General features: G+C 39.7%; 1 protein-coding gene across 1 annotated transcript in view; it reads right to left on the bottom strand.

The window, feature by feature from the left end:
• LOC123253629 (zinc finger protein 208-like) overlaps positions 1–13,610 on the bottom strand; it is a 274,976-nt gene extending 261,366 nt beyond the window's left edge. Inside the window, exon 1 of the mRNA XM_044682794.1 lies at positions 12,659–13,610. Within this exon, the coding sequence (XP_044538729.1) occupies positions 12,659–13,610 (952 nt within the window). The remainder of the gene's footprint in view (positions 1–12,658) is intronic.
• Positions 13,611–13,817: the final 207 nt, after the last annotated feature.

Below are 13,817 nucleotides of genomic sequence, written 5' to 3' on the forward strand. Positions count from 1 at the left end.
GGCACCAGGAGCCAAGGGAAGAGACCAAGTGTCCCCGTCGGCTCTGGGAGCGAGGGCCAAGCCCGGGAAGAAAGAGAGAGAAGCAGTTTTGGCACCCGCAAACCCACTCACCTGAGGCGCGAAAGGACAATGGCACCTGGGATCGGACTGGGCGAGGCGCGGACTATAGAGTTCTCCGACGCGCCCCTCTCTCTCTCTCTCTCCCCCTCTCTCTCCCCCTTCGAGGGCACTTCCGGCTCCGCTCTAGGACGCTCTGGAGGACTCCCTTTCTCGTTGGTCCAGCCCACCAACAGCAGCGAGGAGGAGGGGCCCTGAAAGAGAGAGGACCTTGTTGGGAGCGGGGAGGAGGACTGTGCCCCCAAAGTGAAGGGGGAGGCGAGATGGTGCGAGGAGGAAAAGGAAAAGCGGACAGAGCTGCTGCCTAAGAGGGAAGATCGATTAGGGGACTCTTAGAGTCAAGGATCCTAGTACTGGATGGGCCCCCAAAGATTATCTAGTCCAAACCCCTTGCTTTACAGATGGGAGGGGGGAAGGGGGTTACTGTCTTGCTTTAGGTCACCCATTTTTACAAGTAGCGAAGCCGTTATTCAAACCCAAGTTCTTGGATTCCAAATCCAAGGCTCTTCCCACTGTACCACGGTATGGTTCCAAATCTTTCCATCTCCAGTTTCCAAGGAACAGTAACCAAGGATACCAAATTGGAATGACTGTTTTGAGGGCTCACAAGATCATGGAATCATGGATTAAGAGCTGTTAGAGACCTCAGGAAAATCATTTGCCAATCCTCTTGTCTGATGGAAAAGGAAACAGGCCTAAGGAGAGAGGGACTCACCCGAGGTCACATAGATAAATTTATAGTAGATTCCCTCCACCTACTCTGAAAAGCTAAGCATCTCGCCTTGAAGAAAAATTATGTCTTTGGATGCCTCAGGTCTGTCTTACTGGGGGCCCACCCTGAGAGGTGTCTCTCTTCACTGCCCTAGCACCTTTCCTAATAAAACACGAAATCTTTGGAAGAGTATTGAATCAACCCACTCTGGCACCTGCTAGATTCAATCCTCAAAACTTCAAGGAAAAGGAGTTGTGCCACAAAATCCTAGAGCCTTAAAGTAATAAGCAAGAGCTTAGAGATCTAGTTCCACTCTCCTTCTAAGTAAAGGAATCCCACTTGTAGCATTCCTGACAGCCCAGCTCCTCCAAATCCCACCATAGCTCTCAAGGAACAATTCCCCTGGTCTAGTGGTACTGGGGCCAGAAATGGCTTTGCCAAGGCTGAATCTCAAATCTCTGTGCCTTATCCTAAGGGCCCATACCTCATCACCTGCCAACAAGCACTTTAAGCTCTCTTCCCATAATGCTAGAACAGAGAAATTAAGTTGGGGGAGGAGGGAGGAAGCAGTTACACTAATATGGACAAAAATCCATTTATTAAACTACCTGTGGGGAGAGGATTATTGCTGAGGTTTCTCTGGAGATACTAAAATTCTCATAACTCAGAGAGCCAGGAAGCCAAGAGTCTCAAATAGTAGACCTTCCTGCAAAACAAAACAAAACAAAAAAACTCCAACTGCTTGAAATTTTCCACTTAGTCATTATAGCTGTAATTCCAACAAAGCTGTCAATTCCCCAGAGTTAAGGGATAAAGGGACTATCTCTCACTCACAAATTACTGTGAATTCCTCTAGTGAAATTATACCATTATTATATACCACAATGAGAGAGAATGGGTATTTCCAAAGGGGGAGAATAATAGGGAGAGGTATTTTGGAGTCTGGAGAAAACTGTGAGGTGGAGGATGCAGCAGCCTGAGTGGTATCACTATGGGGGCTTCTGGACACTGGGCACTTGGCAAGAAGGAAAAAGGAGATACCCTGAGGCTGAAAGAAGGGCAAAAAGGGAAGTGATGTGATGCTAATATTTATAAGCACCAGTCCTTGGCATCTTCTTGAGACTATAGTCAGTCACCTAATTTTTACTAAATGCCTACTATGCACCAGGCACTGTACTAAGTTCTGTGGATACAAAGAGAGGCAAAAGACATTCCCTGTTCTCAAGAGGTTCATGGTCTACTTGAGGAGACAATTTGCAAACAACTGTGTATTAACAAGATAAGAAACAAGATAAATTGGGAGGTAATCTCAGAGGAAAGGAACTAAGATTAAGGACTGGAAAATGCTTCTTGCAGAAGTTGGACCTTTGGCTAAGGCTTGAGAGAAGCCAGAAGGCAGAGATGAAGAGAAAGAGAATTCCTAATGTGGGGGACAGCCAGGGAAAATGTTTAGTCAGGAGAGAAAATGTCCACTGAGAGAAACAACTTCTGTCCCTGAGGAAAAAGGATCCAAAATAGAAGGAAGGGGGCAGCTAGGTAGCCCAGTGAACTGAGAACCAGGCGTAGAGACAGGAGGTCCTAGGTTCAATTCTGACCTAAGACACTTCCTAGCTGTGTGCCCCTGGACAAGTCACTTAACCCCCATTGCCCAGCCCTTACCACTCTTCTGCCTAGGAACCAATGCACAGTATTAAATAAGATTCTAAGACAAGATGGAAGATAAGGGTTTAAAAAAAAAAAAAAACAAACGATGAAAGTCCCTTGGTCCTTTGTTCTCATTAGGCAAGGTTATCTGATCCTAGTGTAGTTGTGGGGATGGGATGAGGTAACTTTGCAAATCTTCAAGGGTTATCTACATGCTACCTGTTCTTATTTCTTATAGTTTCATACGGAATTTGATCTTTCCTCTAACAATTCTGTGGTATATGGTCAGACGATTGGAAATGACTCCCACATTGGTAACCAGTCATTTCCTATTAAAATGGAATCATTTACATTTTGACTTGATTTGGAGTTTAATATATGCAGTCCCTCTTGCCTCCTTCAAAGAAACGATTCATGATTTATAGGCACATCAACGTCTTCTCTTCTGCCTATTTTTGCATTGAAATCACCAACTATTCAAGTATACATTGACTTAATTTGAAGGGCCTGATATTCTTCTATATGATTTCTCTACCCCCTCAACCTCTGCAAAGGATGCTGGTATATAAGCTGCAGTTATCCCCATCAGAATCTTGCCAGAGCTTAGTTAGAACACTGTAATGTGAGATGACTAAAGAGCTCATGAAATCATGTCTCTTGTTGTGCTTGTGGCATGGGACATTGTACCCCCAAATCACAGTAGTGTTTCAGGCCAAATTGTAAGCAGGAAAATTCCTTTGCTTCCTTGCATCCTTGTGACTACTAACCCTAAAACATCAAAGAACTCCTGATAAGGCCCCAGACATCCAAGGGAAAGTCCCTTGAAAGAATTATCCTCCTTGACTTGTCCCCTAGGTTTCTAGATGGACACAGAGATACACCTCTAGACTATGCTTTGATACCATCTGGTTGTATCTACGACATCTATTTGTCCCCTAAACTATGAAGGTCACCTCCTATGTTTTCAGGACATAAAGACACCACTCTCACCCCGGTCAAGTAACCAACCCCTCCTACTTGTGCCTGAGTTCACACCCTCCTCAAGTCACATATCACCCGTTGTAAAGAGTATAGAGACCCCAGAATTGATCTCCTCTAGGAGGCGGCTTTCCATCTATGCTGTCCTCCCAGCCACATTTAACATGAATTCCAAATTAATAAATTTCTCTTTTTATTTCTAAGCTAAGTTTTTCTTGCAAAGGGTATCCATCCCAAACCCCAGGGGCTCACCTCAAGCCCCCCACAACACTTGGACATAGAATAAAAATAACTCCACCAATTTCTTTATTTACCTCTCTCTAAGGAGAATCTGTGAACCATCCTATTTGACTTCCTTCTCTCTTCTGGTTTCATTTGCAAAGGAAATGTCAAGATTGCTATGATTTGGTTCTTCCCACAGAATAGCCACTGGTTGGTCACCTAATAAGGAATTACTTATTAATTATTTATTTGTTACTTATTATTCCATTTGGAATGTCAACAGACTATATGTTCCTCAACATCCTCTGCCCACTTTTCTGGCATTCTCACTGCAGAATCAGAAGAGGGCTGTAAAGGACTAAGAGTCTTTTGGTATCTTTCTTTGGTTTGTGACCTGGATACCAACATTTAGAGGGATGCAAGAGGGTGACTACTCACCAATCTGGGCTCTTGAGATAGCAGTCAGATAATAGCAGTAACGATTCAACTAAGAATAAGGCTAGACAGCTCAGTGTATTGACAGACAAACCTTGGAGACAGGAGAGCCTGGGTTCAAATTTGACTTTAGATACTTCCTAGCTGAGTGACTGGGCAAGTCACTTAATGCCCATTGCCTAGCCTTTACTGTTCTTCTGCCTTAGAACCAATACAAAGTATTGATTCTGAGACAGAAGGTAAAGAGTTATTTTTGTGTTGTTTTTTTTAAAGAGTGTAGCAAGAAGTCTTCTATTTCTAGCCAGGGTACATAACCAAGGTGGAAGAAATCTACAATGAACCTGGCGTAAGAGGTTCCTTACATACAAAATTTTAAGGCAACAAATAAACTAAACGGTATTCAATGTATCACTGTCTAAAACAAAGAAAAGAAAGAGGGCTAGCATTAAAACACAGGGGATTAGACAAAAAAGGATAGTATACTTGTGGGGAGATGCAGATTGTTAGTTGCAGGTTCTAGTTAAAGGCGTTATGGGCTTTCCCGAAATCAAAGAAAATTATCTGATAAAAGGAGACATTAAAACTTACTTGACTGCTGTGGTTGGGCTTGTAGTTCACTAGAGGTGTGTTAGAGCAAATTCGGTGATAAAGAACAAGATGCAGTCAGCGTGCCTCCAGGTAGGGCTACTTCTAAGGAGGGGACCATCTATGTGACACAAACATGTCAGAGAGGTTTGTATTAAAATAAGGAGGGTGGGTAGAGGGGTTTGGAAAGAGATATTAAAGCAGGGGTGGTGAGGAGGCTCATTAGAAGCTGTCAATCTTGGGAAAAACTGCTTTAGTCAGTCTCTGGGGGCCATCTGGGAAGAGTACATTTGTCCACTTCTCTAGATGCTGCCATGACCAAAGAGTTTCTCCATGTTTGGCTAGGCTGATCTTCAAGAAGCAAAAAAAAAAAAAATAATGCTGGGATCAAACTCTCCTATTGCCTATTATTAGTAATAAACTAATATAACAGGCTGGTTTTGAGGAAATAAATATGCTATGTCACTTGAGAGGCTAAGAATTTGCTGAAAAAGTCACCATTTTTCTAAGTAGAAAATAAAGTCTGGTAAGAAATAGATAAATATAATTGTAATTAGAGACCTTAAAAACTACTAAATGGAGTTGTGGTCCTGGAGAAGCCCCCAAGTCCCAGCTTCAAGTTTTGCTTCTGATGCACACAGGTTGTATGACCTCCTGAGCAAGTCACTTAAGCCCTCAGTGTTCCAGGCAATTCTCTTAAGACTATCTAAGTTGCAAGTCAGATGAATCTCTGCATTGGTAAAGGAGTCTTTCTTTCTGGGAGCTGCCTAAGCCAGTGAAGTCACAGTTTTGAACAGAACAAACCAACAAAAATACTCTACTATCAGAATGAAAACTCAAATAGACAAAAAAGAAAAGAAACCAGGAAGGGGAAGAGAAATAAATAAGGCAGAATCCATTCAATTCCATTTAAAACTATTTATTGAATACTTCCTAGACACAAGGCACTGTGCTAGCCTGGGGCAGGGGGGTAGGAGATACAATGATCAATAGGAGACCTAATCCTGGCCCTCCAGGAACTGACCCTTAATTATAAGGGAGAATGACACAAATCAGCCAATTAGAGTTCAAGGTAAACTATGCCACAAAAGTGGGACCAACAAATCAAATGTTATTTCATAGATTCTTTGCTTAGGACTAGGAAAGTTTCATCGTGGAAGGTGCATTCCATCTATGTTTTGAAGAATGGGGGGAATGGGAGAGGCATCAGCAGAGGCACTGGAAACTGGTCTGGGTTTGGTGTCAGAACACTGGGAAGGAATCACACTTGGAATACTGATTATCTATGTGACCTGGAGCAAGTCATAAACTGAGATCATTTGAAATCCCACCTACCAGATGCCTTCTACCTCTCTCTCTGTCATTGCACCTATTTCACATGAAGAGTTGGCCCTTCTCAAGGCAAAGCATTCTAAATGTACAAGCAATCCTGTTCTTTCCTGTCTTGTCTGGCAGGTTGCCCCCTCTAACATTCCTATTCTCCCACTTACCTTCAATCTCTCCCCAGCTATTGGGGCTTCACTAATGCCTACAAACATGTCTCCCCCTTCCTCAAAAAATCCCTCACCTCATTTGACAATTCCTGCTAGCTATCATCCCAGTGTCTTCTTCCTTTTGTGGTTAGATTCCTTGAGAAGGCCAACTATAACTGATGCCTTCACCTCCTTTCCTCTCACTCTTTTTAACTCTACACTGTGGCTGCCAACCTCATTATTCAACCAAAAACACTCTCTCTAAAGTTATCAATGATCTCTTGATGACCTTTTTTCAGTTTCTATCCAATTATTACATCCTGCATCCTATGACTGTCAAGGGCACCACTATCACCCAAGCTCTTCCTCCTCATTCCTAGTTCCTTCAAGTCCTAACTAAAATCCCACCTGCTATACAGTCCTTCCTGATCTGCCTCCCCAACTAATTCTAGTGCCTTTCCTTCATTATTTCCCATTTATCCGGAAGAATATGTAGCTTGTTTGAACCTATTTGCTTGTTAGTTGTCTCAATTAGATTATAAGCTTCTTGAGAGTAGCGACTATCATTTTCCTCTTATCTTTTTCCTCTTTTTGTGATGTCAGAGTTTAGCCAGTGCCTAGCACATAGTAGGTGCTTAATAAATCTTATTGGCTTACTGACTTTAGAAGTCCCTTTATGGATGACCAACTGAGGCCAAGAGAAGTTAAGTGGATTGCCCAGTTCACATGAGTAAAAGCACAAGGCAGAATTTAAACACGGTCAGGTCCTCCAACAATAGACCCAGCTCTCTACTTATTGACTTGCCACCCAATTTCTGCCATCCTGGTCACCTCTCAGAAGCTTGAATTTCCTTGTCTGTAAAATGAGGAAAGTAAGATTTGCCCAGTCTGGCTCAAAATGCTCTTCTCGGGAAAAATGAGGTATTCTAAAAGGCTTAGTGCAACAGTAAGACTTTTGGGGACAGCTTGTGTACTTGTGAATCATTATTATTATTATCATTCCAAAAAATCCTAATGGAAGGGAGAGGGAATAGTATAAGCCAAAGCATATTAGAGAAAGAGTGAGAAGGGCAATATGGCTGGGGAGTAACATATACAGAAGAAAGTAGTAGAAGATAAACTTGGAAAAATAATATATTTAATAGTTGGAAGGGACATTCATAATTCACACAGGAGACTGACCTTAGAAGTCATCTAGTATGACCTGCTCATTTCACAGATGAAGAAACTAAGTCCCAAGGAGGAGAAATGACTTGTCCAAGGTCACACAGAGTCAGAATTTGGACCTAGAGCCTTAAAATAAAGTGTTCTTCCCTCCAGATTATGCTACCTCCCAAAGTGCCCTCACACACTTCCAACTCTTTTTTTCTCTTTTGAGGAAACTAAGACTCAAAGTGACTTGCCAAAAGTCACATCCTTAACAAGTACTTGAGCTGGAATTTGAATCCAGGTTCCTTGCTTACAAATCCAGAACCTTTCCAATTAGCACCTTATGTCTCTAAATTGGAATCAAAAGTGTGGAGGGTTTCCAGTACAATCATGATAGAACTACTGAAGGTTTGTTTGCAGGGGAGTTATGTTATAAATGATAATACAAGAAATGAATCAAAAGGCAGGAGGAGAAAATAAAGACTCTTCCCCCCCCCAAAATATACAAGTGTCATTCCCTAAAATCAGTTTGATTGAAGGCCAAAAAGGTGCTCCTAGCAAATACAAAAAGGCACAGATTTTACACATTCTCAGATTACAATCCAGTACAATGAAAAATAAAAACCAGACAGAATTCAAAGGCATACAGAGAGTCACTCCAAAATACTCACTTTAAGAACTACCAGAGTCAAAAAGGAAAAGGGGACAGAGAGAAACACACAAGAGCATATCATAGTGAAATATGAGGGAGGAGCTTCTCAGACAGTTTAGTCATTGCTCTAAATACTTCTAGTAGTACAAAATAAACAGTGAAGTAGAGCCAAGTCGGATTCTCCCTACAAAACTTCACACAACAAACCACAATAAATAATAGAAATAAGTGCAAAAAGAGAGTGGTAAACAAAAGCAACCTTTGGTTTTTCACAAAAATTAACAAGATTGACAATCTGATAGCACAGTTACTAGAGAGGCGGAAGGAAAAAAATGTATGAAATCATGAACAAGAGAGGAGCTATCACAATATAATAAATAAAATAAATGTGACATAATAAATACAAAGGGTGTTTAGGGGACAGACTTAAATGCATATACAGTAAGATGTTGAGAATCAAGGAAAAAAAGAGTGAATATTTATCAACTGACAAAAGACTAAAGAAACAGAGAACAGGAACAAATGAGTAATAGAAGAAGAAATGGATTCTCTGGCAAATTTGTCTAATTTTCTCAGAACAAAAATGTTTTAAATGGCCTGAAGGGTTTTTCTTCTTAACTTACTAAAGAGTATATAGTTAAAACAAGTTGCTAACATTACACTTGATGCAGAATACTGGCATCATTCTTGAAAATAGAAAGAAGACAAGGTGTATCCTATTCGCTTTCATCTAACTGTTAGTTAAAACAATTCAAGAAAAAGCAGGCCCTTAAAAATATGCTTATTACCGGAGACAAATTAATATGGAAGTGAGTATGTAACCTTGAAGGAAATCAATCCCCAATTTACTACCAATAGAGAATAAGTTCAACAACACTGTAGGTTATAGAAATCCACAAAAATCTGCTGTACTCATTACAGAGGGATTCCAAGCAAAATATCAACAAGAAACAAATCATTTGAGTATAAGCTTAACTTAGTACAGAGGGATTTGTTCTCCTAAAAGGGAAAATAAAGGAAGATATGAATAAATGAAAAGAATGTCTTTTGCTTCTGGTAAAGCTTAAAATATTACAGAAGTTGATATATAAATTTAATAAAATGCCAATTAATGTTCCTGTGAGATGTTTTAAAGAAAATGAAAAATTAATAGTAACACGTTAACTGGAAGAATAAGCAGACAAGAATACCAAAGAAAAACTTAATGAAAAGAATTAACAAAGGTATCTATCCTACCAGATTTTAAAACATATTACCAATGGACAATTAGCAAAAACCACACGATTACTGAATAAGACAGAAAAAATATTAGTTCCATAGAATAGATTCTGGAAAAAGAATCAAAGTATTATTCCATGATTTGATAAATTACACATCAAAAATAGAGAAGAATTAACTTGAATTCATACGCCACATTCCAAAAAATCTGAATGGTTCAAAAACAGAAGAATAACATTTCTCCCAGATAGAGGGGTAAATTAACTTCTGAATATTAAAGAGTTGGAGGCTATCAGAGACAAGATGATGTCTGTACATATAAAATTCCCACACAATTTCATTTACTAAAACAGATCTCAAAAGAAAAATCAATAGGATAGGGAAATATTTGAAAAAGAACTGATAAAGTTTTATCAAATGAGATAATGCATGGGAGAGCACTTTTGTAAAACAAATCACCATATACATGTAAACTATGATGAAAAAAGATTCTGTAGCCAAAACATATAGAGAATTGACACAAATATATGCAGTTAACATCTAGATTCCATTCAATCCATGGCATAAAGAAAAAGTTTACACCAGAGGAAATATACACAATAAATTACTGAATTAAAGCATTTTTGAATTGAAAGGGACTAGACAATGGCGCAGTCTGGTCCACTCATTTTATGGATAAGGGCACTGAGGCCTAGAGAAGGAAAGGAGTTACAAAGCTAAATAGTGGCAGAATCAGGAGTAGAATCCACTTCTCTTGACTGCCAAGACATCAAAACAATAACTTCACAATCAAACATAGAAATGCACATCAAAACAACTTTAAAGTGCCATTCATAATACACTTCTGAAACTAGGCAAACAAATGAATAAAACAATATTGGTAGGGACATGGAAGAAAAGGCCAGTGGAGCCAAGACTGAGGTTGATGTCTTGATTCTGTGGAGGAAAGACCTCAGCAAGAAAAGGGACTTGCACTACAATTTGCAAAGTCCCACTATAGCAGAGAAACTGACAGCAAGATAGTCAATAACAGCATATTCAAGCAAGTTATAGCATATTAAGGCAATGATTATTTTTAAATAACTCAGATGAGGATTATATTAATACACACAAGTAGACATAGGAAAAACCATTAAGTGAGAAAATCAGCATATAAAAGGTAAAAATAGGCCCAGAGGATTAGGAGGGACCTTCGAGGTCATCTAGTACAACCTCTTCTTTTCTTAGATGAGTGGAAATGACTTGCCCAAGGTCACACGAGAAGTAGCAGAGTCATTTTCAAACCTAGACCCTCTACTTCAGAAGAGAATCTAGATGGTTACAAATAGAGCTTAAACATTCATTAGGTTATTTTTGTTTTACAAGGATACTTAAGATTCATAATATTTATTTAAATGCATTGCAACAAAACATCTAGAGTTTCTGGAGGGTCCATTGCCCTGCAACTTATATTTGTGATGCAAGTAGAAGAGAAAATAAAGAGAACCTGAAATTTCTGGGCAATACACTGCTTTTAGTACAGCTATCCACAAGCCACCACATTAGATGCCACCACCTTGAAAAAAAGTGTGGTAGGATGACTTTCTAACTTCCAAAATCTAGGTCATTGATATAGTAAACCAATAGCTAAGGTCAGAAGGTTGCTCCCCCTGAGCTCAGCCACAGGATCAGATACTTAGAGCTAAAAAGAGACCTTAGGAGGCAAAGTCCAATTCTTCCCCTCCTCCCATCATTTTCCTGATGATGAAACTGAGGCCCAGAGAGGCTAAATGACTTGCCATCTTCATACAACTAATAAATGTCTGAGCTGGGATCTGAACCCAGGTCCCCTTGACTTTAAGTCTAGGGCTCTATCTGCTAGCAGAGGTGTCTAGCTCATGGAGGCTATCAGAGAGAGGTGAAAATGTAACTGGAAATGTTTAACGAAGTAAATTAAAATACCATACAACATAACATTCAGTTGTGATTGACTGCCTACAGGGATCCGTTTCTACTTGAGTCTGACACCACAGTACTATAGCATACAGATTTAGAAACTTGTCAGTCTATTTGGAAGTAGCTGGATCCAGTCAGTGGATTCAAGCTAACGAAACTAATAAAGGTATAATTTATAATTAAAGATACTTATTTATTAAATTACAATCATAAATAAAATTGCTAAATTGACAAGAGGTACATTTTTTTTTCATGAGGAAAATCTGCATAGAAAAACTGATTTAAGAGAGCCCTGGTTACTTGGACCACTGCCCTTCTGTTTGCATTTGTTACTATTCTTTTACATCTCAAAAGACTCTTATAATAGATTACTTATGATTCCCAAGGGTACAGATGTTTCATTTATGACATTTTAGGTTAGTCGCATATTGATAACATGGAGTGATATCTTAATTTCATCAGTAAATATTATCCAATTGATACTGTACAATGGCTAGCTTACTGCTGGGAAGTTTTCCTATAGAGAGCTAATCTCCATTCTGTGAGAATCATTGTTAGTCTCAATCATAGAGGACAGATGGCCTTTCCACAATGTGAATGCCCAGGACTCTTCTTGAACTTTTGGTATATACAATGTCCATACCACATGTAGGTCTTTTATGTGATATGGCATACAATTAGGTGCCATTGCCAAGTTCTTGAGCAGTAGAATGTGACATGATGAAATCTTCTCTGCAGATTAATCTGAAAGCTGAGAGCAAATGGATTATAGGAAAGAAACACTGGAAACAGACAACCAGAGGGGAAGTAATGAGAGCCTGGCCTACAATGGTAGGATTGGAAGAGATGAACCAAATAAATACTGAAGAATATTTACTATTACATTGTCACTGGAGTGTTCTTCTCTACATACTGGGTAAGAGAAAAATGTGGTATGTGCTTTCCAAAAGCTTCAGAGTGTTTGCTAGAGATTGGCTCAACTGTAGTTGTAGTGAAGAAAGTGCTTCATAAACTGTAAAGTGCCATGTGAATGTGAAATATTGTCATATTTGTGGGTATGCAGGCTGTGACAATGCTATCTTTAAAGACCAGTTTGTGCTTTGTATTTGCTAATATGATTGAGGCCTACACTCTGACTGAAGGGTTTTTCCACATTCACTACATTCACAAAGTTTCACTCCACCATCAATTTTCTGATGATCTATATACACTGACCTCAGACAGTCCATAAGACTGCAGTTATAATAATGGTTAGCCATAATTCATTGGGTTTTTCTCCCACATGAATTCTCCAATATTGATTAATCCCCAATCTTTTCCAAAAGGCTTTCCACATTCATTACATCATCAAGGGTTTGCTTTACAATAGTAAAACTGTCTAATGTTTAACAAAATCCAAGTGCTTTCTGAAAGTTTTCCCAAACTGAATAATACTTCCAGTGGATTTTTAACTACTGTGAGTTTTTTGGTGTCTGTAAAGAGCTGAACTCTTCTTAAAGGCCTTCCCACACTCACTGCATCCAAGGAGTGATGCTCCACTATGAATTCTCCGATGTCGATTAAGACCTGAACTCCTCCTGAAAGTTTTCCCACATTCGTTACATTCATAAGGTTTTGCTCCACTATGAATTCTCCTATGTTTAATAAGGTCTGAAGGTCCCCGGAAGGTTTTCCCACATTCAATACATTCATAAGGTTTCTCCCCTGTATGAATTCTCTGATGTTCCAGAAGGCTTGAGCTCTGCCTGAAAGGTTTCCCACATTCCTTACATTCATAGGGTTTTTCTCCTGTATGAATACGCCGATGTTTGGTAAGCTCTGAACTCCTTCTAAACGCTTTCCCGCACTGAATACATTCAAATGGTTTTGCTCCACTATGAATTCTCTGATGTTCAAGAAGACCTGATTGCCCCCGAAAAGCTTTACCACATTCATCACACTTAAAGGGTTTTTCTCCAGTATGAATTCTCTGATGCTTAATAAGGTCTGAATGTTCTCTGAAGCCTTTTCTACAGTCACTACATTCAAAAGGTTTCTCACCACTGTGAATTCTCTGATGCCTAATAAGGTGTGTGCTAACCTTGAAGGCTCTCCCACATTCATTACATTCATAGGGCTTCTCTCCACTGTGAACTTTCTGATGTTGACTAAGGCCTGTACTTCTCTTAAAGGATTTCCCACATTCATTACATCGATAGGGTTTTACTACACTATGAATTCTCCTATGTCTACTGAGGCCTGAGCTCCTCCTAAAGGCTTTCCCACATTCCTTACATTTATAGGGTTTTGCTCCACTGTGAATTCTCTCATGTTCAATAAGTTCTGAGTGTCCCTTGAAGGCTTTCCCACATTCCTCACATTCATGGGGTTTCTCTCCACTATGTATTCGCTCATGCTGAATAAGTTCTATGTTAAGTCTGAAGGCTTTCCCACAGTCTTTACATTCATAGGGATTCTCAACCCTTTGCTCCCGTCTCTGCTGCTGTTTCATAAGGTCTGAATTATGTGTGGGGTTGCCACATGAATCAGATGTCTGGGCTATATCTCCTACAAAGTTTCCCTGCTGCCTCTCTAACCTGTCCTCAACATCATAGAGTACTCCAGCTACAGAGTCCTGGTGAATCCCCTTTGGGGATCCTGCTGATAATATTCCCTGGGTTTTCACTTCTTCACCAACTTCCTGCTGTGGAATAGATGT

The sequence above is a fragment of the Gracilinanus agilis genome, chromosome X (genome assembly GCF_016433145.1).
Source record: "Gracilinanus agilis isolate LMUSP501 chromosome X, AgileGrace, whole genome shotgun sequence".
Taxonomy (NCBI): domain Eukaryota; kingdom Metazoa; phylum Chordata; class Mammalia; order Didelphimorphia; family Didelphidae; genus Gracilinanus; species Gracilinanus agilis.